The 26,253-nt window shown below is 42.0% G+C and overlaps 1 protein-coding gene across 2 annotated transcripts in view; it reads right to left on the bottom strand.

Moving 5' to 3' along the window:
* CAP2 (cyclase associated actin cytoskeleton regulatory protein 2) overlaps positions 1-22,151 on the bottom strand; it is a 140,318-nt gene extending 118,167 nt beyond the window's left edge. Inside the window, exons 1-3 of one of the 2 annotated variants that reach the window (XM_047796177.1) lie at positions 21,785-21,885; positions 2,763-2,985; positions 337-458 (exon numbers count right to left, since the gene is read on the bottom strand). In XM_047796177.1, the coding sequence (XP_047652133.1) occupies positions 337-457 (121 nt within the window). In that variant the 5' untranslated portion in view covers position 458; positions 2,763-2,985; positions 21,785-21,885. Of the gene's footprint in view, positions 1-336; positions 459-2,762; positions 2,986-21,784 lie in introns of both variants that reach the window. The other variant, XM_047796176.1, reaches the window with a different exon arrangement.
* Positions 22,152-26,253: the final 4,102 nt, after the last annotated feature.

Below are 26,253 nucleotides of genomic sequence, written 5' to 3'. Positions count from 1 at the left end.
ATTCGTTTCCTTCTGATAATTACTTAGATAATATATTTAGTCACTGCATGTGGAAGAACAGTATAGACACAAACATGAAAGAATAATGACATGTGGCTCATGGATTATGCTCTTAACAGGCACAGAGACAGGTAACTTTTGTGGATTGTGGGCTGAAACTTTTTTCCTTTTCTCTCTCTTCAGGGGTCGCTTGTGTCTGGTTAGTGTCACAGTCACACATAAAGGAAAGAGTAAGGGAGTTAAAGTCGATCGAAATATTTCTTGAGAACTGAGCAATGGGGACAAAATTAAGGGATCCACATAGAGGCCAGTAATGACAGCGGTTTGTGGCCCTACCTCCGTTGACACCGTTAATTCCCCCACAGTCCCCAGGAGGCTGGTGTGACCCCGCAGAGAGCAGCTCCAGTCGGCCGACAGCCCGCTCCAGTCTTTCCATGAGTCCCTGCATCTCCGCCATTCTAGAAAAACACAGCACGAACAGAGGCCCCGTGAGCATCAGGAAGGATTAGCAAGCTGACGCCATTAAACATTAAACTTAACAGCAGCAAGAGGGAAAATAAAAATTACTCAAAGTGGCTTTAATCACCTAGAGAGCTCGTCCACGTCAGGAAAAATAGATGAAAAAAAAAAAAAACTGAGCAGAAAAAAAATAACGAAATATATTGAGCTTATTTTCTATTCAGTTGGACGATATTTACAAGCCTCCTATTGCAATACACAAATATTCACCCTCTTTACACCATTTTCAAGTATCGCCTCGGATGCTGTTTTTGTTCTATGATACAATTTATGGCTAGCACTTACTTAAAAGCCCATCAACATATATCTCATCATTAATAGTGCCAACCCTTCTGCTAAATGGTGACAGCATACTTTAACTATTCCCAATAATTCTGTTAAATATAATTCTCCAGTGGACACTAAACCCATGGATAATCCTTATTTGCTCAATTACCTTAAACCGAAGAGCCCAGCACAGAAGTATAAGTTTACCAAACGGCATCACTTAGCAGGCAGCAGAGACCATCACCTCCAAAAGCTAGCAGTCTTCTACTTATTATAATTTTTTTCCGTGTTTTTGTTGATGAATTATTTTAAATTACGATTATTCTGAATAGTGAAGGTTTTAATTTAAAATAATAAAAGTGGTTATTTCCCTTTGTTGCTGGTTATTTTTAGGAAAAAAACTGGTTTTAAGTGGGGTGGTTTTGGAGACAGGGGTCTTCAGTTACCCAGCATTCTGGGCTGGGATAAATTGTTTTTGTTTTTTTGTCTTTTGTCTTTTGAGGGCTGTACCCGTGGCATATGGAGGTTCCAAGGCTAGGGGTCCGATCAGAGCTATAGCCACAGCAACGCAGGATCCGAGCTGCACCTGCGACCTACCCTACAGCTCATGGTACAGTCCACTGAACGAGGCCAGGGACTGAACCCGCAACCTCATGGTTCCTAGTTGGATTCTTTTGCACTGCGCCATGATGGGACCTCCTTAAGTGGTTTGGAAGCTGACTGAGGGATTGAAAATAAAGGTGGGGCTGGGTATCCATCCTTCCTGCTTCCAAACAGATCTTCGATAGCTACACTGAGTGTACACAGGACAAGAACTTTAAAGTTATCGGCCCTAAAATGTAATGTTATTGAGGTCAGCGCTGATGAACGGCACCCAATCTAATTTGGCCAGTTTCATGAGATCCAGTGTATATGTACCGTAACTCTGACCACTTTGGGCAAAACCAGGCTGTTGCCCCAGAGAAAGGGGGAACATGTCTCTTTTTCTGGCAGAGGGGGGCGCCACACCCATGGCGTGTGGAAGTTCCTGGGCCAGGGATCAAAGCCGCACCACAGCTGTGACCTGTGCCATAGCTGCAGCAACACCAGACCCTTAACCACCCGGGAACTTTCAGAATATGTCTCATCTTAATCAGTGTCCATAGTTCCTCTTAATCTCACGAACTTTGCAAGTATCATCTGGGCCAGGGAGGACTAGCATGCTCCCACATCAGAGAAAATACTGCCCCAGAGTGTGGGGAAATTTTATTGCTCTGAGATATATAAATATTTTCTACTGCTGCTGAGAACCGGTAATGCATTTCTCTCCCGTATTTTGTATTCCGTTAGTTTTGGGCTCAAGCGTAAGAGTGACTTGCCACTGCCATTTTTAAAAGCAGGGTTATACTTATCCAAACATGGGGACGTCAGGTGGTCATCAGATACAGGTGAGGGAGTTCACTGTGTATTTTGGAAAGTCGTCTCCTCTGAACCTGCCAGGAGCGACTCTTTCAAAATATGGGGCAGTGCTCTCTGCGCAGCTGAAATCAGCATCTAATCCCGAGGGGATTCAAAATTAGAAGTTTCTCATCTATTCTTTTCCTTTTAACGTCAGAGCTTTCGCTTCCATCGCAATTGAAAAAAAAAAAAAGGAAGAAGACATTGAATCGAATCCTTTACGTAATCTTACACGGGAACTGGGTGAAGGCCAACTGAGAAATGATAAAAAGCCCCCCAAATCTTTTAATAGTTGCCCATCTGTTCACAGTTATCTATCTTCTCTGTTACTCAACTTGCCAAATGTTACCACCATAGACCTAGCCCATGATAGAAAAAAATGTGTTTGTTCAGTTAGCAAGCTCCCTATCCCCCAACAGAGAGGCACCAACCACTCCAGCAGCTCCCGGGGTGTTCAGGAAGGCCTGGGACTTTTCACGCACAGGACTGCTGTCCCTGACGGTGGCTTAATCAGCCACCCTGACAAGACTCAAACTCACAGTATCTAGTGGTGCTCCATACGGTGAAAGACAACAGGAGTTAGCCCAGAAACTGCAGGGCTGGGCAGATTGGTGTGGAATGCAGTGTAAAAGCGAATCAGATGTCGCTTCATGTAAAATCCCCATGAGCTGAAGTCTGGCCACCGCCTCTTCAGAGGTCAAAATACAGCTCACGCCAGGAAGCTGGAACGATGCCTTTGGGTTTAAAGTTTTAGAACAGTTTCTAAGAGACACAGGAGAACAAACAAAAGAAAGACAACATCAGGATATCAAAAATATACATGCTAGCATTCCCAGGGAAAAGGACAGAGCCTAAGACGGCTGTGCCCTCTTCTCCCAATACACACACACACACACACACACACACATGTGCCCTCAGCTGCTATAATAGCTCTCAAGAAAGAAGAAAGGACAGATCTGCAGATGCTCCAAATTCTTCCCAGGCAGTTCCATTCGCCTTGGTTTTCCGAAGTGGATTTAGCCAAGTGTGGATGAGGAAGTGGGAGCCAGGAATTAAGAATCAGGCTGAGGAAATGGATATGGCAGTCAAAGCAAATGTAGAAACAAGGTCAGGGTAAGGAATGAGTCAGGGCCAGGTGGAGAGACAGATGAGCCTGGATCAGGAAGCCAGCAGAGGAAGGGGATACGGCAGGATAGCTGGATATTACACAGTCTCAGAACCAGAGAAGCCAAGAGAAGTCAGATACATAGCGGAGAAACAAGAGACTGGGTTAGATGCGGCAACTCAAACTTGGCCTCCAGATTTTATAGGCCTCCAATTCAAGAAGAAGCCAATCCCAAGCTGAGGTCCCCCTCTAACCTACGGCTTACAGAGGATAAACACAAACATTTGACTAGGGTGTGAAGGCAGGTGGAAAGAAAAAGGGAGAGGAACACAGACTTCCATGACTTTCTCTTCTTAATGTTTTAGGAAATTATACGTAAGATGAATCTTAATTCCTTGTTTTGTATTCATTTTTGGATATTTTATTTTGCATTTCTTTATAATGGAAAGTGTAATTCACCCTTGTTTGTAATTTTTTTCTTGCTTTACTTTTTACTTTTTATCAAAGAATGCACAGAATTTAAAGAGTCAATAGCTCTACAAGGCTTATCACAAAAACACAAGGCCCGAGTGCCACCTTCCATTCTTTGTCTTGAGCGTCAGCCATGTTTAATTATTGTAGCTCTTTCTTTTAGTAATTACCTCCTCAACACTAAATAGCAAGGTTATATCTTTATACATCTTTTTATTTTCTTCAGTTTTAGGCATTATCGATTGAGTTCCCACCAAAAAAATCAGCATTTACTTTTCCTTTGCCCGATCCCATCAGCAAATTAATGCGTACTTCCTTGTCTCCCATCTTTCGAATAGTGCTATGTCACAATTTTTGTGCAACCAATACTCGGGGTTAACACAATTACAATGATTGACAGCTGAGTCGCGAGGTACACTAAGATTGTTTTCCATTTTTTGCATCACCTGTTTTCCTAGAGCCATGTTTTTCAGCTTCTCCGTTTTCTATGGACTTGGATAATCACTCATCTCCATCTCCAAGCGCTTCCCCCAGTTGCGTAAGTCTCTTTCAATAGGGCCAAACTATCTGGAATTCTCTTAGCTTTTTGGTTCTCAGAAGCATCTCTACTGGAGAATCACTTCAACTGCAAGATTGCTCTGCAGGTCTGCTGTACCCCTGTAACCTGGGATCTGCCTCCACCTCCATTCTGGGGACTCGCCTGCTCTCCCTCCTACGTGGTTATCACCTGTTTCTCAGATTCTATATCCCCCTTTCTTGGGGTACTTTCTTAACTGGGAAGAGTATTGTCTTATGAAATAAGGCACATGAAAAGTCAATTTTTTTTGAGGCAAGTCTGAAAATATCTATATTTTCCCCTCACATTTGTGTGCTGGTTTGGCTGAGTATAAAATTCCAGGCTGGAAGTTTTCCTGAGGTTCCTAGGCTAGGGGTTGAACCTGCGCTTTAGCTGTCAGCCTACACCACAGCCACAGCAACTCGGGATCGCAGCCCCATCTGCAACCTACACCACAGCTCACGGCAACACCGGATCCTTAACCCACTGAGCGAGGCCAGGGATTGATCCTGAAACCTTACATTTGTTTCTGCTGTGCCACGATGGGAACTCCCTCCTGAGAATTTTAAAGGCTTCACTCCCATTTTCTTCTAGCTTCCCAGGCTGCTGTTGAAAAATCCAAAGCCATTCTCATTCTTCGTCCTTCAGATGTAACCTCTGTTTTCCTCTCTGAAGGAGGTTTTGGGGATCTTCTCTTTATCCCCAGAGTTTTGAACCTGCATGATGAAGCTTTATTGTTGATCAAATATTATCTTTATAAGTGGTTTTCAGGAGGGCAGAAAAGATTGGTGATGGGAAATGGCATATCGTTTGTCTCTGGGTGAGGTTGTAAAACAAGTTTGGTCTTTTTTTTAAATTAATAAGCTAGCATTCTAAATATGGAAACAATTCAAACTTCTCTCCCATCAACGGCATACATTTACGAAAACTTCATACACTTTGATAAGAATATAGCCAGTCAGTATTTTTCTCATTTACTGTCTTGGAATAATCAGGTGTCCTGGAAAAACTTTCATAGGAGAAAAGGCAGCGGTTCTTGTTTTGAAAATGATTTTTGCAGAGTTCCCTTCGTGGCGCAGTGGTTAACGAATCCGACTAGGAACCATGAGGTTGCGGGTTCAGTCCCTGCCCTTGCTCAGTGGGTTAACGATCCGGCATTGCCGTGAGCTGTGGTGTGGGTTGCAGACGCGGCTCGGATCCTGCGTTGCTGTGGCTGTGGTGTAGGCCGGTGGCTACAGCTCCAATTAGACCCCTAGCCTGGGACCCTCCATATGCTGCAGGAGCGGCCCAAGAAATAGCAAAAAAAAAAAAAAAAAAAAAAAGACAAAAAAAAAGATTTTTGCTTCTCTGGTCATCTTATAAAACCCATCACTGAAGTCCAGATATTTAGTTGGTAACACGGTCCAATTTTACATCCTAAGTCCAATGGTATGCCAGCAGTACAAGGACAACACTTAAAGCACCAAGAGAAATAGAATTTCTTTCCTTTTGCATAGCACTTTCCAAAAAGGGAGAGTTCCCCACACTTTCAAGCATTTTATAAGGTCCCAATTGCTTTGCTCATCTTTAGCTGGGGCAGTAGAGAGGGATCTAGCTTTAGAATCACGAGCTGGGGGATTTTGGGAAGACAGCTTAATTTTGTTTTGGTTTAGTTGCTACCTGTACATAGGACGGCTATAAATATGCACGTAAAGGCATTAAAAAGTCAGGTACATAATCCGTGACAAACATGTTAGCTGCTGTCATGAAGATACCCCATCTCACATTGCTCTCATGGGCATAGTTAGTTCTACATACCCTCACGTCAAGTCTTTGTGCACTTGACATGTTGAGCAATCACCAAGAAGATCCGGCCAGTGGAAATGACTAGCTGAAAACTTCAGGCCAATACACCTTTATTATTATATTTTTCCAGTGTTTCACTTTCCTCTGTCCATGGATTTATTCTTCCAACATTTCTAAAAGAGGTTTTCTCAAGTCCATGTGTAATGGTTACCATAAAATAAAATGTTTGCTATGTAATTAGTAATTTTATAACCATCAAGTCTCCCCCCAAACTTTTTTTTTTTTTTGGTTTTTTAGGGCCACACCTGTGGCATATGGAGGTTCCCAGACTAGGGGTCGAATTGGAGCCACAGCTGCCAGCCTACACCAGGGCCACAGCCATACAAGATCTGAGCCGCATCTGTGACCTACCCCACAGCTCACAGCAACGCCAGATCCTTAACCCACTGAGCAAGGCCAGGGATCAAATCCAAAACCTCGTGGCTCCTAGTTGGATTCGTTTCCGCTGTGCCATGATGGGAACCACCCCCCCACCGCAAACATTTTTACAATGACTCTTTTGCTTTTAAATAGTCCTCTGTGAAGGATATAAGCACAATCTCTGTGGAACCATTTTTGGAAAATGACACTCCTTCATTCCTCATATTTTCTCACCCAAACCATCTTATGCTCAGCGGCAAGGGGTCTGTGGAGGGCCTAACTATTCAGTCTAACCAGTTATAAAAAGCAGCTGTCATAGCTGCTTTGACAACTGACACCCCAGGGCACAGAGTAAAATGTGATAAGCCTCGAATAACAGCCTATTCGTCTGTATTACACACTTGGTATCTACAAGACATAATGCCCAATTAAAATCCTGCCTTGTGCCATCTTTTCTGCTAGAACATGCAAACCTTGCCTCCCAAGGAGACCAGTCCAAGCTTTTCACGGGCTGAGGTGGTATTACTTTCTGTGCATCTCCCACTGAGCCTGCATGCTGCCGTGCACATGGAGAATTCTATAAATATTTTTTGATTGACTAATTAATTGGCTAGCACTTAGTGCCTTTCCCTCGCCTACCCACTCACTGGCATAATCCTAGATGAGGCGGAAAGCCAGATTTTCACAGGAGAAATTTCCATTTAAAAGAGATACTAGATTAGTTTTTCCCACTTAAAAGCGCAATGGCTTCCTCCTGTGATTTGAAAGACAACACTTGCTCCCTCTGAAGTGGACCTCCGGTTCTTCCATAAACTCTTTTTCCTTTAGGATTTCAAAATTTTAAAAACTCCACACTGTCTCGAGAGTTTGGTAAATTGCCCACAGCAAGTTCATAAAACAAGGAAAGAAGAATGCTCTTTTGGTAACATTTTCAGGTAAATAAAAGAGCTAAGTCTTCAGGTTGCCGGTTTAAAGTTCTTAATAGGCCAAAGGTGCAGAAATAACTGGTGAGAGCTTCTCCTCGGGTTCTGTAAGGGACACCCAGATCCAAGGGGTTTCAAAGGTCACAAGGCTAAGATTAAATAGAAAATAGACTTGAAGTAACAGGAAATGGAAGACTTTCGAACTTTTTCTCATGGTGTGGCTGGGCAGCGGGCCTATATGTGAGCGCTCTGCAAACAATAAAGCCACAATGGGGAGTTCCCATTTTGGCTGAGCAGTAATGAACTCCACTAGGATCCATGAGGATGCGGGTTCGATCCCTGGCCTCGCTCAGTGGGTTAAGGATCCAGATCCTTAACCCACTGAGCTGTGGTGTAGGCCACAGACCTGGTTCTGATACGGTATTGCTGTGCATAGGCTGGCAGCTGCAGCTCTGATTTGACCCCTGGGAACTTCCATATGCCGCAGGTGTGGCCACCCGAAAAAAGCCACACTGGACTATTGTCTTTAGGTCTGCCCAAATTGAAAATTATTTGTTAAACTTCCATCAAACCAGACTTTCCTAGGTTGTTTTTTGCCCTGTATTGAGACTGTATCAATTACCTTCTATCTTTTCTCTGGAAACTACCCATCACTGAAGGGAGTGACCTTGCGATTCACGACTACTAATTAGGATAATGGTGTGTATAGAAGAAACAAGCCAGGGTATTTATTCATTCATTTACTGACTGGCTCATTGAATATGCTTGTTTCATTCATTGTGCTGGTCCCTACTCTCTGCTAAGAAAATGCTCATGTCTAGAAATCAAACGTGGTGAAAACACAGACCCTGCCCAGCTGTGGTGGGAAGGGGCTGAAAGCAGGCCCTGCTCAGCCAAGCCGGGGAGCTGTCTCACTGAAACACACTTTCACCTCGCCAAGGTACCTGCCTTCCTATCTTTTGCTTAGTCTCCTACAGGGAATTTCTGGAGTCAGCTTCTCATCAGACAGGGGGGGAAAAAAAAAAAAAAAAGATACCATTTTCTTTCTACTGCAAAGAAGTTTCAAGAGCCTCTGAGCTTCCAAACAGTGTAATCAGAATGGGAGACATTAGAGAGTGACGGAAGTAAAAGAACACTTTAAATTTTCACAGTACTGGAGAAAATATGTATGAGATTCTGATTAGCCAGCTGATTCCTAGAAAGCCTATAATAACATCCTACTGTGGAGAAAAAAGTGAGAGGAATGAAAACATATGTCAGCACACACAGGCTTGTACACAAATGTTCATGGCAGCATCGTTCACGATAGACACACAGGAGATGGAAGCAATGCAAATGTCCATTGGCTGATGAGTGAATAAACAAAATGTGGTATTATCCATACAATGGAATATTATTCAGCCATCAAAAGGAATGAAGTACAGACACATGTCACAACATGCACGAACCTCAAGAACGCTATGCTAAGTGAAAGAACCAGACACAGAAGACCACGCATTGTACGATTTCATGTATATGACGATACAGAAAAAAAGCAAATCTGTAGAGACAGAATGTAGATGAGTGGTTGTCTAGGGCTGGGAAGGGGAATGAAGAGTGACTGCAAATGGGCACAAAATTTCTATCTGAAAAGATGGAAATGATGTAAAATAGGATTGTGGTGGCAGTGGCATAATGTACTGATCATTGAATTGTGCACTTAAAATGGGTGAATTTTATAGTATATAAAATTGTACCTCAATAAAGCTATGAAAAAACAAACCAAAAAATCAGCACTTCTCCTTTTTGTAAAGATATAGTTGAAAATTGGTTAAATTTGAGTGACTTTGCTGCTTTCATCTCCCAACGAAGTCAGAGGTGATAACTAAACTTAACCAGAGGTGGCTCTTGAGTGGCTGCATCCCTTGCTCCAGGAAACCAGTTGTAGAGGCCAAGACAGGTAACATAACAGAGCACAGTTCTCAGTGCTCCTCTATCTCCTGTGTATTAGAATCACTGGGAAGAAGTGGGGCCTCCTAAATGCAGATTCCTGGGCTCCACTCTCAGCAATACTAATTCAGTGGTTCTGAGTATTCTCAGGAATCTGTGTTTTTAAGCAGCACACTTTGGAGAACAAGGACCCATATTTTGAGAAAGAGTATAATAGAGTTGCCCAGGAATGCTGCAGGTGCATGTAGGAATGGGGGCAGGAGTCAGGAAGAGTGGTACTCGACTGGGCCTTGGGAAGTAGGAAGGATAAACTACATCTCAAAGGATAAGGAGGGTGTGTTCAGAGGAAGAAAGTTAGGTTGAAGGCATTCCTGAGCCCACACACAGCATGTGCCAAGTTACGGAGGCAGTACAGCCCGAAAATATTTTTTGAACATTCACTGTGTCAGGAAGGAACAAGGGATGGATGCGTAGTTAGAATGAATGGTAGATAAAGCTGGGAAGAGACTTGGGGATTCACTAGGAACACGACAGTGGGCTGAAGATCTGAGAAGGGATTAAATGCAATTGAGAGGGAAAGGGAGAAAGTAGGATGTCGTAGATGCTTTGGGATAGGGTGGTGCCAGGAAAAATGGAGATAGAGAATGGAGGTGGCTAATGAAGACAGGAGCTGAGTTTGAAATGCCTACAATTTTATGAGATGATAGTTGGCAGCTGCAAGTAGGGACCTGCAGCTCCAGGGATTCTAGAATGGAATTTAAGCATTACTTACCTAATAATAATAATAACAGCCTCGGGATGCTTGGGAAGATTAAAGGAGGTGATGAAATGGACTTTGTGAACTACAAAGTGATGCTTAGGTGCCATTATTATAACTTATCTCTGAATGCTCCTTAGCACTTATCAATCACTATGCTCTGTACCCAGTAAATGCTCAGGGGTTATCACATGTGTTACCACCTCTCCTGTCCCCCAAACACAACGATGGGAACATCTCAAACACTACACTTCTAAGGCCAAACCACAGAACAAATAAACTGCAGACACACTACTGACCAGAAGTATAAAAAAGGGATATCATTTCATACGGTCAGTTGTTTCCTGCAACATGACTAGAAATGTTTTACTTTATTAAATGCTGCCATTTCCACTTAAGAATGCCACTTCTCTTGGGAATAATGAAAGTACAAGGTTTGGCGAAATGTCTTCTAATCTCAAAATTCTGGTATTCATTGTAGGAGTTATATACCAAATAAATAACAGATCCACCAACTCTCTTAAAAGCTCTAAGAATCAGTTCTTGTGCTACGTCTTGTTTTATGCATGGATATTTGCAACAACTGCAAAGGTGATCATTTGATTTAAAATAGCCAGGTGTTACATTTGGCCCAAGAGCTCTCCTCTAACCTTTTTTTTTTTTTTGCTTCTTCTTGTGTCTCCAGCCTCTTGGGTCTTTCATACTTGATTTTGATTTATTACTTGTGACAAAACCAGAGTTTTCAAATAGAGCTGTGGACCACCAAAAGACCAGAGGCTCTTCTTTTTTGCTCTTTGGACCTGGGAGCCCAAAGGAAAGGGGGAACAGAGAAAGAGGGCAAAGCAGAAAGGAAAGAATGGTGGGGTGTTGGGAAAACAAAGGGGAAAGGGAATAAGTGAATAAGGGAAGGGGGCGGGGCTGCCAGTGAGGTCTCCCTAGGGAGTAAGCTCACTACTGCCTACTGCTAAACTGTGTTCAAAACCCAAAAAGCAACTCCCTGACTCTGAAGGATAAACAACAGCAGGGAAATTGAGAAGGGCAATCAAAAGTTGAAAAAGGGACCCATGTGGGTGTTCATTTCCGGTTTTTTCTCTCTTTTCTCTTCAGAAATGACCTGATGTTGGAACTGAATGGAGGTGCAAGCAACAAAAACTCCTAGAGAATCGCCTTTTTTTCGGCCAGAAGAGGTGGAAAGGAGGCCGCTACAAGTGGAAGAATGTGAAGGAAAGTCTGGGTTGTCTGGGGGTTTGGGGTTTTCTCCCCCTCATTTTTCTCTCCCAAGACTAGCTGCAGTAAAGCAGCAGCACAGGAAGCTAAAATTTCCCCAAGAAAAACCTAGTCTTACTGCCAAAGGATCAGGGTAAGGGGGCCTTTGTGATCCAAAGAGTGTAGGCAGAATCCCTGTCATTTTTTCCTCTTTTCTTTTAGTACTTTGCCCCGAGGCTGGCCCCTGTCCTGGGGAACTAAACTGTACCTGCATGAGCCACTGAAACCTCAAGAGAAAGCTAGTCTTTCTGGCCAGAAGTCCCAGGCAGTGCGGGAGTGGGGGTGGGGTTCATGGGAGTAGGAGAGTGTGGGAGGAATTCTAGAGAGGAAGGAGATGAAGAAGGGGGTCCCTAGATGCTGTGTATGAACCAGCACAAACCCCAGTCTTGCCCTTGAACTGTGCATGCATGGGACAGATCCAAAGGCTTTGAGAACTGAACTATGGTATAAGCTCTGCTCAAGTCCCAGACTAGCCCCTACATTGTGCTTTCATGGAATTCAATGCAGCAGAGCGAAAACTATGAAAAATGAACTGATGCTGGAACCACTGCTCACAGAATGCAAGATAAAACTGGGCTGACTGCCTGGTAAAGCAAAAAAACTGAACATTTTGAAAGGACCCAGAGTTTCACAATGTCCTTAAATGACATGAATTCAATAAAAAAAATTTGACATTCAAGAGACCAAAGAAATGTGACCAGTTCTCAAGGGGAAAGACAGTTAACACATGGCAACATCAAGATGACACATATGTTGGAAATATCAGAGAGATTTATGGGAGCTGTTTTAACTATGCTCCAGGAAATTAAGGTAAACACTCTTGAAATGAATGGAAAGATAGATATTCTCAGTGGAGACATGGAACCTATGAAAGAAAAACAAGTGAAAATTTTAGAACTGAAAAATACAATAACAAATTAAAAAATGCACTGGATGGGCTCAACAGCAGAACAGAGATGACAAAGGGAAATGTCAGTAAACTTGATGACATAGATATTATCCAAGAATAGAGAGAAAAAAAAAGGCTGAACAAAAAAAGTGAACAAAGCTTAAAAAGCTTGTGGGCCAATATTAAAAGACTTAGTATTAGTGTCATTTGAGGACAAATAGATTGAGGTAGGAAACATACTTCAAGAAATAATGGCTCCAAACTTCCCAAACTTGGTGAAAGCTATACATTTACAGATCCAAACAGTGCTGTCTCTCTTGTCATTACACACACATGCACACACATGTAATGCCTTAGAGTGAGTGCCTCCAAGGGGAGAACAAGAAAGATGAACAAAGTGAAGACGTAACTGCCTAAAAAGAAATAAATAAAGCATGATGGGCTATCTTCACTTTGTAGAGGCATCGAAAGTATCAAGAACTTTGGTTCTTCAAAGTCTTCTCTAAATCTAGCAGAACAAGGAGTCAATGTGTCAATCAATAATTTAGTTTATGTATCAACACTAAACTTGCAGAAATGGCTTGCCACATCACAGACTTTTGATTTTTTTGGTCAGAAAACAGAGGCAGCATGAGCTACAAAGGGATTTGCAAATTCTTACTTGTATACAACCCAAGAGAATTTCGTAAAACCTTCTCGCACATTTTTAGGTTGACATGGAAAAACTTTCACCAAAATGTGAATTGTGAAGAATGTAACTTCCAGTACTCTGTAAAAACTGACATGTAAATGTAAAACTACTTTATCACTTGCTGAAATACATCCATCGAAATCCACTGTTATTCATTTTAAAACAATACATAAGAGTTCCCATTTCGGCTCAGTGGGTCACAAACCTGACTAGTATCCATGAGGATGTGGGTTTGGGTTAAGGATCCAGCATTGCCATGAGCTGTGGTGTAGGTCACAGATGTGGCTCAGATCCCTTGCTGCTGCGGCTATGGAATAGGCTGGCAGCTGGGAACTTCCATATGCCGCACCTATGGCCCTAAAAAAAAGAATACATAAACAAGCTGCTCTTTGACAGGCACAAATTTTGCATGATCATTATTTTCTCCTTGAATTTATATTTCCATTCTTCTTGCCATGTTAGAGTTTATCCTAGTTTTACGTATTTATATTTTATGATTTAATGTCTTTTATTCATTACCCTATCACACTTCTCTGTATCAAATGTGTGTGTGTGTATGTATTAAATTCAATGGTAAAAATTACTCTTCTGATTGTTATCCCTGTAGCTTTTATTAGAATGAACTCATCAAAATAACACAAATATTACAAACGTTGACAATTACTAAATGTAAATAAAAAACATTTTTAATGGAAACCCCTCTCTTATGAGCTCTTTTATTTCTCAATTATTTCATGCATATGTTACTGCTAGAGTGAGTCAATGTTGAGCATCAATTTGATTCTCAGTTTTTGTTTTTATCAATGTAGATTCTGGGAAACGGTTCATATAACAAGGAGATGCAAATGGATGAAATTTTCTAAGAGGAATGTCACTCAATTCTTTGAACGCCTTCTGAGTTATATACTAAACATCATGTAATAATGAAGTATCAAAATTATTTAAACTATCAATGTAAGGAAAAATTGTGGAAGACTGAAATTTACTGAGTATCCTGACTACACATCATCTGGGTTATCTCAGCCATTTGTTCTTTATGACTAGGCTGTTTTATAATTCTGCAGAGATAGAAGTTAACCTATACACAACTGATATGTCTATAATGCATGCAAAAAAATTTATCCTGTGGAAGTTCAATGGATTTCCGTCTCCCACTCTGGAAGAAGCTAATTTATATATGTTAAATATCAAACTCATTTTAGCATTGCTATCAATGGTCTCCTCTGAACAGACCATAAAGCCTTTTTGGCTCTCTCATTCTTAAATCATTTTTAAATCATTTTTACATGTTCTTTTTTTTATATCTATGAAACTAAAGATTTTAGTGTCTTTTAAAATTTATCCTTTAATATCAGTTTATGATTTGATTAGATTGAACTTCAGCTGTTTATTTGTTTTTGTTTTTGTTTTTTTTTTTAAAAAAACAAAGATTTGGAAAATACAAGATTTGTAAGAGGATCTCAGTCCAGGCATTAGAGTCATTCACTCTCGTCACCCCTAAAACTGATATTCTGAAATGCTCCCCCCCCTTTTGCCCTTCCCATCCCCCAAGATTTCTTCATCCTTGAGCAACACAATTTTGTAAAATGGGTTAGAAATAGGCCTTTTAGTAAAATGGGCTAAAAAGATGAGTTAGAGAAAGGCCTTTCTCATGTAAAGAAAGAAAGGTGATTGAGGAAAAGGGGGCATTATAGGGAACTTGCTTCTCTCTTATAAGCCACTCAAGAAGATTACTAAGAAACCTCACTAAGATTAGTCTTAGGTAAAAAGCACTTATGAAAGATGAAGGTTTGTAAATTTATGTTCTCCAAACACTCATGTGCATGGGCCTTGGGAGGTCTTTGCATATAGTAAATATGCCCAGCTTGAAAACTACTGGGCTTCAAGTAAGAAGCATAAGAATGAGCCTCACCCTTAATTCTGTATTACCTAGAGACTCATTTGCATTAACAAACCTCTTTTGCAAAGTTTTCAGTTTCTGAAGAACTTTACTTAGATAATCACCCACCTTCCATTCATAAGAGACACTGAGAAAGGAGTCGTCTCAATGAAGTGAGAGGCTAAGGGAAGCAGGATGGAAAAACAGGGAATGGAAATTTGCTCACATAGAGAGAACTCTGAACAGCCAAAGGGGACCATGAGGGTAGCAAGAACCACATAAGAAATGCAAACAAGGGGGGGATCAATGTTCAAACTTAAAAAACTTTGCCTAAATACTTGTGAACCTGCACTGAACCCCTGAAAATCTCTAGCCACAGATCCTATCCATGCTAGAAGATAATGTTAGGAGAAAGACACCTGCATTTAGTCTACTTAATACCAAGTAACCAATTAAATGGACATTTCCATCAACCTACCCATTATGCCAGATATCTGAGCTTCCTGCACTGGACAGAGGTGAGCAGAAGTCCTAGACAGTATTCATTAGCTGGAAAGACCACACTTACACCACACTAACCCCTTACCTACATACTCTGGGCAATACACAGACTTTTAAATTGAGACTACATAAAATGGACATTGCTAATTACGTAATGTATTATACTCAGACTGAAATATGCATCTGCCACTTGAAGCACATTTTACCTCATTCTGGAAGATCTAACTAGTCAGTTTTAGTGTGGTCTGATTTGACTGCTTCTGGTTGACTCAGATTAAAATAACCAATTCATCTCCTAAGAACCTAGTGATTCTTCCCTGAATACAACCAAATAGAAACAAAGTTGGAACTAACGATGACAACCACCAAAGTTGATTCTTGGAGACCTGTGTTCTAGTTTCATGTTCGTCGTATCTTCCTTCATTGATATTTACCTTTGGATCCCCAGTGACGTGCATGGTGCTGGGCATGTAACAGTCATTCAATATGGCGCAATGAATAAATCATCAATGGATCCCAGAGTTTCTTTGGATTTCCGTGGACTGATGCAAAGTAATAAAGGTTATTTTCTCATGAAAGTATGCACGAGTATAGACACAAGATAACCAACACTGTCTATGTACGGCAAGGTCTGTCTTTGGCGTCTCTAGCATCGAGCTTTGCCAGGGAGCATCCTCCTCTTCAATACCACCATTTAACACTTCACTTCTACTTTCAGTCTCCCCAAACCCTCCTGCTTTATAATATGCCTTCCTATCAAAACAAGAATCATTTTAGATTAGGCTTTTATATTGCAGAATGGCCTTTTAATTCTGAGACGCTGGAGGCATCAGGAAGCTCAAAGTTTACCTCATTCATCTATTCATCGGATAGGTCTGAACTTTTAAGAATTAGGGATTACTGCACCTTCTCCTCTTGGCTAAGTGGTCAGTGATGAGTTGAGGATTATTAGACATCTAATTGGCTAACAGGGCAGATGAAGTTCACATCCATAGTAATTGCAAGTTCTTCTTGTTTTAGGTAATGTCCTATGCCCCTTCCTATATAGGGCTGTATAATGAAAGGGAAACTGTTTTTATTACATAATACCTCAGTAAAGGAAGGTATGTTTTCCATTAGTAGGGAAAGGGTCTACTTTAGAAAAACAAAACAGGATGGAATTCCCTGGGATATAAAAGCTCATGTAAAGGAAAAAATATTGCGTGATTTCATTTATTTGAGGCACCCAGAATAGGCAAATTCATAGAGACAGGAAGTAGAACTGTGGTTGCCAAGGGCTGGAGGAAGAGGGAGTCAGGGGGTATCACTAATGAGCAAAGAGTTTCAGTTGGGGATGATGAAAAAGTTCTGGAGATGGATGGTGCTGATGGTTGCACAACTTTGTGAGTGCCCCTAATGCCAGTGAACTGTATACCTTGAAATGGTCAAAATGGTAACCTTTAGGTTACGTATATCTTACCACAATTTTAAAAAACCTTTAAAAAACCTCTTATATAGTGGCTTGTTCTGACCTTATAGGGCTTGCCCGCTTCCTAAGTACAAGCAGAAATCTCCCAGATGGACTGCAACCGTTCACAGCCTAAATCAGGGCATACCTAGAAAGAGCCCAGGGCTACAACACCACATTTCCAATTGATTTATTGTTACCAGAATAACCAAACTGAATTATGTCAGAAATACTGGACCAGCCAGCAGCAAACACATATGAAGAAAATGTTCGTGAAATTTAGTAACCGCTTATGTATCTTGCATAAAGTAATGTCCTTTTAATAAACGAGTTCTCTGTCCCATCCTAAAACCAAGGGGATGAAGATGCTCATAAGTGATTCAGTTAAGTGGTCCTGCTATGAGATTCAATTGCAAAATTTTAGAATAGTGTTTTCCCACACTTCTCAGGACATGAGAAAATAGAAATACAGTAAGAATTTAAATAGGATAAGAAGTCAGGATCTCAGTGGTGATCACTTGGTTTGGGCAAATGAATAAGCTGGAGATATACCATTAAGTCAGAGGAGAATCAATTTTTTTTTGTCATTAAAATATGTGGCACATTCACATTCACCCAGAGGAACTTGCACATGTGTGCCAAGACACATGGAAAAAGTCTTCAAAGCAGCAAAACATGAGAATCAACCCTAACACCCATCAATAAGAGAATGGAGGAGTTCCCATCGTGGCGCAGCAGAAATGAATCAGACTAGAAACCATGAGGTTGTGGGTTCGATCCCTGGCCTCTCTCAGTGGGTTAAAGATCTGGTGCTGCCATGAGCTGTGGTGTAGGTAGCAGACACGGTTCAGATCCCAAGTTGCTGTGGCTGTGATGTAGGCTGTCGGCTATAGCTCCAATTAGACCCCTAGCCTGGGAACCTCCATATGCTGCAAGCGTGGCCCTAAAAAGAAAGACCAAAAGTAAAAATAAAAATAAGAGAATGGATAAATTGTGGAATGTTTACCAACAAATAATAGTTACATGCAAAAATATAGGTAATTCTTTAAAATTAATTTTGAGGAGTTCCCGTTGTGGTGCAGTGGTTAACGAATCTGACTAGGAACCATGAGGTTGCAGGTTCAATCCCTGGCCTTGCTCAGTGGGTTAAGGATCCGGCGTTGCCGTGAGCTGTGGTGTAGGTTGCAGATGTGGCTTGGATCCCGTGTTGTGTTGCTGTGGCTCTGGCGTAGCCCGCTCTGATTAGACCTCTAGCCTGGGAACCTCCATATGCTGCGGGGGCAGATCTAGAAGACAAAAAGACCCAAAAAATAATTAATTAATTAATTAAATAAAATTAATTTTGAGTTTTTTAAAAGTGAGAAGATTATGTATATGCTTTTATAAATCAAAAACAACCAAATCTAAACAATATCATTTAGGAACACATACATGTGTCAGAAAACTATTTTACAGTAAACTCAGGCAATGACTAATGCAAAATCCAGAGTTGGGAGAGACAAGAGGAATGGCATTGGAGAAAAGCATAAAGACAGATACAACAGCATAAATAACAATCTAGTTCTTGTTTTCTAGCCTTCTGTTTATTTTCCTTAACAGCTTTACTGAGATACAACTCAAACACATGATACAATTCACTCATTTGAATCCGGTGATGTTTGACACTATCACCAGTCAATTTTAAAACATTTTTATCATTTCAAAAAGAAACCCTGTGCCCTTTCACTGCCACCCCCACCACAACTAACCCCATCCCTAAGCAACAAATAATCTACTTCTGTTTCTATAGAGTGCCCTGTTCTGGACATTTTCATATGAGCAGAATCATACAATGTGTGGTCTTTTGTGACTAGCGTCTTTCACTTAGAAAAATGTTTTCAAGGTTCATATATGTTGTAGCATGTATCTGTATTTCATTCTTTTTTATGGCCAAATAATAGTCCACTGTATGACTCTACTACATTTTACTTATCCATTCATCAGTTGATGGACAGGTGGGCTGTTTCTATCTCTTGGCTGTTATGAACGGTGTTGGTATAAATATTTGCGTATAGGTTTTTGTTTGACATACGATATCATTTCTCTTGAATATAGATACCTAGAGTAAAATTGCTATATTATATGGTAACTTGATGTTTAATTTTTGAGGAAATGCCAAATTGTTTTCCAAAGCAGTTGTACCATTTAATAGTTTAACCAGCAACATACAAGGGTTCCAATTCTTTCATGTCCTCACCAACACTTATTATCTGACTTTTTTTTTTTTTGTCTTTTTGCCTTTTCTAGGGCCGCTCCTGTGGCATATGGAGGTTCCCAGGCTAGGGGTCTAGTTGGAGCTGTAGCCACCGGCCTACGCCAGAGCCACAGCAACTTGGGATCCGAGCCGCATCTGCAACCCACACCACAGCTCACAGCAACACCGGATCCCCAACCCCCTGAGCAAAGCCAGGGATCGAATCCACAACCTCATGGTTCCTAGTTGGTTCCTAGTTCGTTAACCACTGCGCCACGACGGGAACTCCTATCTGACTTTCTGATTCTCGCCATCCCAGTGGGTGTGAAGTGGTATCTCATAGACCATTTGTGTTTTTGATTTGCATTTTTCTGATGCTGAGCATCAGAGTAATGATGTTGAGCATCTTTCCATGTGCTTACTGGCCATTCGTATATCATTTTTGGAGAAATGTTCATTCAGATGTCTTGACCATTTTCACATTTATCATTTTATTATTAAGGTGTAAGAACTCGTCATATATTTTGGATACAAGTTCCTTACCAGATAGAGAATTTTAAAATATTTTCTCCCATTCTGTAAGTTACCTTTTCACATCATCCAGTTCTTAAGTTTTTAAAGCTGTGAAAAGGTTATAGCTGGTCATTTGAAAGTAATGGTGATGCCTTACATACATCTAGCATATTGTTTTTATGTATATTACATAATGAATGAATTAAAAACAAAACCTCATGTATAAAAATGTCTATTAGGAAATATTCAACACAAAACAAAACACTGTAATGCCCAAAATAGGTTACGGCTTCTCTTGAAGGCATTTAACTCCTGGATATGACCTAGGCACTTGGAGAATCTGGCCCATTAATCTTTTCAAAAGGTTCCTCTCCAAACTCTACCACATGGTAGAGAGGAGTAGCATACCAGTACCAAGAGGACAAACCTGCCCCCTCTCCCATCCTGTTTTTGTGATCGTCCCGTCTTCTTCTAAACTAAAAATGAATATCACATTTTTTTAAAGACTGAAAAAAAAAAAAGACTATTTCATTACTGGTGAAAATTGTATGAACTTCAAATTTCAGGGTCCACAAATAAGTGAAATATAGTCATACCGTTCCTTTAGGTATTGACTATGGCTTCTTTTAAGCTATAGCACAGATGAGCTGTTACTCAAGAGACCATCTAGCCAGCAAAACCTACACGTTTACTCTCCAGCCCTTCACTCAAAAAGGTTGCCAGACCGTAAAATATGTCAACAAATTCAATTACTTCTCACTTTGACAATGGGCAGCAAAAACCTATTTCCTACCAGTCAAAACCACCTTGACAGTCACTGTCATGATTTCTCGTAGTCAACTTTTTTTTCTCTTTAATAAATATGTATATGACACCTTGACTTAATTTTATTTAGGATTTTTAGATTTGTGTATCATAGAGGAGACCTTCCTTGCACAATAATGCTGTATCTTCAAAAAATCATGATCCAGCTTCACTCAAACCACTGAGTTAATCATTTTAACAAACTTTTATTGCCTGCTCATTACAAGCTGTGGGTCAAATACTGCTTGGTACAGTAAAAACTACCAAAAACTCCATCTTGCCCTCAAGAGGCTTACAGTCTAATTAGACTCTGGTAACTCTAAGAAAAATTCCTCCAAAGATCACTCCACAGTTGTAATCTTACATTAAAGGGGCTTAGACCCGTTACCAGAAATTTGAAGCCATGCTCCTTAAACTAAAGTTTATGTAAGCAGTCAAGAAATAGCACTCTGTAAATAATTCTGGTAAACTTTGGGGCTTTAAGTTCCATAGGCTTCTGTATTCCCTACATCACCAAAGAGTCTTGCTCTTTTATGCTATGTTCATCTCTACTTTGGCTGTTTGGACCTAACCCTCGTTCAATATCCTAAATGTAGCCACCCATATTTACTCATTTTAGAGAATGCATCCATCGGTTCAAATATTGCTAAAACTTGCAGCCTGTTGGGGCTGTCAGACACCACTCTGGTGGCAATAAAGCAAAGGCCATCTGCTTATGCGATTATTAGTCCCCAAAGTGGTGATAACGAGGCTACTTCCATGAATCACCCTCTATCCAAAGGAGACAGGAATTGAGCGGCAAGGTGCCCTCTTGAACTGTCCCTCAATGCCTCAGTGGCCTTTGCATTTTTTGAAAGTGACTCATGGCCTCGAGTCAGGTTCTGCAGAGAAGCCAGGTCCTTTTCTTTCCAGTCCTCTCTGGAGACGGTCAGATCCAGTGCAATGACAGTCCCCCTCAATCTCTGCACTGCCCTGAAGCTCAGAGCCAAGAGGAAGAGAACCTCCAAAGTTAGATGGGCCTGTCGCGCAGCAGCAGCAGCAGTAGCAGCAGCAGCAGCAGCAGCGAGGCGGGGGGGAGGCCAGGATCTAACCCCGTTCCAGCAGGGCAGGCGGCGGGGGCGGGGAGGGCCGCTGCACTGACCCAGATGGGGCGCTCGCTGGCACGAGCCCTGCTCCGCCGGTGCCCCGCAAAGTCTCGCTGTCCGCGCGGCGTTCTGACCCCACAGGCGCCCGAGCCTCCTTTATTCCCTGCACACCCGCCGCGCCCCAGCCCCTCTGCACCCCACCCACTGAGCGCAACTTCCAAGCACGGCCACCTCGAGGTACCCCTACCCCCTCCACCTGCACCTCGGCCCTTCCCCACCCTCGCAGGGCCCAGCCGCTCCGGATTACCTGCTTGGGGGCCTGGGGTCTGGTGCTCGGCTCGGTGATGCCGCGCTCGGCCACTCGCACCCTCCTCCTGCCTGCCCGCCACCCCTCCTCCTCCTCCTCCCCCCCTGAGTAGGAGTCCGTGTCAGTCACGCTGCTCCGGGGAGAGTGGCCGGCGGCTTCCGGGAGCTCCAAATACAGACAAGCCGAGGGGGAGAGAGGGAGCGGGAGGGAGGGAGGAGAGCCAAGCTCCGCGGGTGGAGAGTGGAAATAAAGGGGAGCAGAGAGGAGAGGGGGATGGACGAAAGGAGGGGCAGATGGGCCGTGGGAGAAACGAGAGGGAGATGAGGAAGGCAGAGGACGAGAAAGAGAGCCTGCCAAGTGCCAGCCTGGGAAAGAAATGAATTCACCGCATCAGGCAGTATTGCGATGAAGTCTGGAAAGATCCGGGAGGCTCCTGGCTGAAGGAGCCACAGATTGGATCCTCAAAGACTTTTGTAGAGAAATGATGGGTCCTTAGGAAGGAAGAGACAGGCCTGTGTGTTCCCCAACCCAGTGGAGGTATAGAGGTCCTGGCTGGAGAGGGAGGTGGACAAGTAATGCTTTAGCTAGACATCAAGTTCAGATGCGCTCATATTTTATAACAGTATTTTAAAAATGTATTTTTAAATGTATTTTACATACGTCTTTAAAAGTTAAAAATTGCCCGATTATTTCAAAACAAAGGTATCCCCAACCAAATGTGCTTTTTCTTTTTAATGTGAATTTGTAGCCATTCTTCTTCATACATTGATTATAATTACAAAATTGGGTGTTTTTGCTTTTGTTTTTACTTGTTTGTTAACACTATTAGAAGGAAAACACTGATTTTCAGTTTTCATTAGTTCATTTCAATCTGGAATAAGCTCTTCATTGACTGAATGCAAGGGAAATAATTACAGAAAATGAGGGTAATTGATATTACTTAAAGCAAAATTTTTAAACACACACTAGGATGAGTGTCTACAAATCCAGTACTCTCTGTTGAGGTTAGAATTGCATCTAATTTGGTTCTGTGCATTCCAAGGCTTATTCTGACCCTATAGGTCACAACTTAAATGAGGGTGTTGCCTATTACACATGGCTCTAGTCCAGAAGCGTGATGGGGAGTGTCTTTTTGCTCCCCTTTGTCCGGAAAGACAAAGAAGGGAAACAAAGTGGCATTGTTTATGACACTGGTAACATAAGACAAACTTCCAAGCATCCAGTCCAACAAAACTTTTTTTTTTTCTCTAGCATTAACTTCAATCATCATTAATAGAGCATTTCTTTTAGCCAAGCACTGGAGTATAAAGTATTATAGAGGATAAAGGTGAATGAGGCACACATCCTCCCCTTAGATTTATAGTATAATGAGAAGATGAACAGAGTATAAAAATATCCAGAGGGTAAGGAAGACTACAAAACTTGTCCTGAGAGAAGTATGAACAATGTCTGTGGATGTGCAGAAAAGAGGGAGTTGGCTTCCAGCACCAGGGACCAAAGAGTACTTCCTGGGGGAGGTAAGAGTTGAGTCTTCAAGCAGAAATAAGATGATAAGAATGGGCAGTGGAGAAAGCGTACTTAAGATCAAAGGAACAACAGGGACAAAAGTGGAGAGGTGAAAAACGATGGAACAGGTACAAAGGACAGTCAGCGAGCTTAGCTGGAATGGAGAGTTGGGTGTCCCAGATCTGGGAAGCAAAGATAGGTCCCAGGTGCTGAGGGCCGTCAATGTTGGCCTAAGTTGTTGGAACCCTAAGGGGCAAGCATGGGGGGATTATTGACAGGTGTGGAACAGAATTATGACAATGAGAGTTAATTTGGTGGTGCTGTCTAGGATTGGAAAGAGGAGGCAGAGAAATCTTCTAAGAAATAATTCATTAGTTTGGAGGAGAAAGGAGTGAGTCTTAACCTGCTGCCTAAATTCTTCCAATGTAACTAATTCCAACTCGTGTAGCATCCGTGTGTGATGTGACGGACGCCTCAGTGGGGCTACCCCCCCCCAGTGAACTCTTCTTCCTCACAACTCTCTAACATTTATGGTTCATATTTTCCAACTAGACCTAAAAGTCCCAAGAAAGCAGGGATCAAGTCTTTTAAAAAGTTCAAGGTGATTTTCCCAAGGCGAATACAGAAAGGTCACTGAATACATATTTACTGATACATTTTTTCTTTTACAAGATTTGTTCTATAAGTGGTGGAGTTGGAAAGAAGACAGACACTGGGCTTTTTAAAATCTTTTCACACCTTGAGATTCTAACCCAAATGCTTGCCTTTCTCCTTAGCAGATGACCTTGTTACGTGCTGACAAGGAGGCTGCTGCCTCATATTTAATTTGAATTAATGTTCCCTTCATTGCCAAAGCTAACAACATTCTTATCTTATTCCATCTTGGGCCTCTACACTGCACCCAAGACTCCCCCTCTCCGTTGATTTTGTCCCTCTGGATAACACCCTGGTTGCCACCATCTAGGGCTCTACCAGAACGCTGCTAACACAGTGGAAGGTGGGGGTGGGGGTGCATCACTGGAATGGTTCTGCAGTTCTGCCTTTCTTTATATTATGTAAAGTTTTTAAGTTGATTGGGTTTTGTTTTGTTTTGTTTTGTTTTGTTTTTTGGCCATGGTCACGCCACATGGAAGTTCCTGAGCCAGGGATTAAACCCAAGCCACAGAAGTGACTCGAGCTGCTGCAGTAACAATGCCAGATCCTTAACATGCTGAGCCACAAGGGAACTCCTATGTTGACTATTTTATATGAAGGGGTTTCATCGGGACTTCAACACAGAGTAGGTGACTCAGGACCTTGAAATTCATAGTCTATAAAGCACCTACTAAAATCAAGTGAAATCCAGGCTTCCATGATTCTCTCCCAGAATCTGCTCCTGAGGCCCAAGCACACCTGTGGCTCAGTTTGACATGTAGGAGGCTAACTGTCTATGAGCTGGCTTGGTGAAGAATTCTCCCACAAAAGGGTGTATTGGATGGCAACAAAAGAACCTAAATATACCCTCTTCCTAAGCGGTGTTCATGCTTCTCAAAGAAGTGCAAAGAGAGAGAATGGGTCCCTGGATTCTAAGCTGTGCCCTAAATGAAGTGACGTTAGGGCCCCAGGTCTCTGTGAAGCCTCTTCCATCCTCATGGCTGCTGAGATACCAAGACCAGATCATGGCCCCCTTGCTATTTTTCCTGAATCCCCTTTCCCCCTTTCCAGTAAGAGACCATACCAGCAAATGGAGAACATGCAATGAACTCAGTGTTCTTTTGGGGGCCTCTACCCAGCCCATGAGGAAGAAAGGATGATGGTGATATGCCTCCACAAACACACTTCTCAGGAGTTAGAGTTTTGAAGAACACCTTACCAACGTCTCATGGGAGTTTGCCTTTCATTTGAATAACTCCCACTTGGAAAGTCACCAATGGTCATTTTATCAGCAGTTGATGCACACATTGTGCGTGCTGAGGATGCCACACTCCAAACAAACAGGGAATAATACTCATAGCTAAGACTTACTGAGCACTTACCGTGTAGATGAGTTCTTCACCTTCTTTCTTCTCAAAGAGGGAACAGAGCAGCTCAACTCTTGCATCCTGACCCTCCTGCTCTCCACTGGAGCACTGGACACTTGCGCTCGAGAAGTTGAACTCTACAAATTAAAAATTTTCCAAACTTAGGCCGTGTGAAGTCCTTGGTAAAGATTTCTCCCTTATTTACTTCCATGTGTCCTGACCCTGTATCTGTAAAAGAGAAGACTCTTTGATGGCTACTCCATGATCTGATTTTCCTGATATGAAGTCATTATCCTGAGCGGTCACTGGATGGAGCAGCTACAAAGTGTGGCAGAGCTGGCCGCGTCATATAACCTTTGCAACATCACTTCCATCGCCCACCTTCCCCTCCACCACTACACACAGTCCCAGCTTCCTGTGGCTACACCTTGTTCTTGGACACATGGTTCTAGCTCATGGAAACCAACTGGAGGTAGCAGCATACAGTCTTCTTTTTCTTAGTCAAGGTAAGGATTCTTAGTCATTATTTTGATGGTTCTGTCCACCCACAAATGGGGGTGGGAGGGTTGGAACCATGAGCACAGAAGGTGAGTAGATGAACTATAATTAGAGGAAAGCAAAGGTAAGAAATGCCAGTTTCCCTAGTACCGCAGACACCAAGAACGACACTTTTCATTTGTTCAGTGAGCAGAGATTCTTAACCCGAGATTCCCTAGATAGGTTTTGAGAACCTGTGAGCGCCATGAATTGTATGTAATGTTTTAGGTTTTGTGCCTTTATCTGAGAAGATGATCCATAGCTTTTATCATTTTTTTTTCCGGCATCATCTATGTCTACAAATTGATCAAGATAGCAATGATTTTACAGAAGCGCAAAACAGAGAAGTGGTTCTTTCCTGCCTTTTCTTTCCAAGTGCCTCTGCAAAGACAGCATCTCAGGCGCAAGTGAACACAGGATCTGGTT

Source organism: Phacochoerus africanus, chromosome 9, assembly GCF_016906955.1.
Source record: "Phacochoerus africanus isolate WHEZ1 chromosome 9, ROS_Pafr_v1, whole genome shotgun sequence".
NCBI lineage: Eukaryota > Metazoa > Chordata > Mammalia > Artiodactyla > Suidae > Phacochoerus > Phacochoerus africanus.
This window is presented reverse-complemented; position numbering and strand designations above follow the sequence as displayed.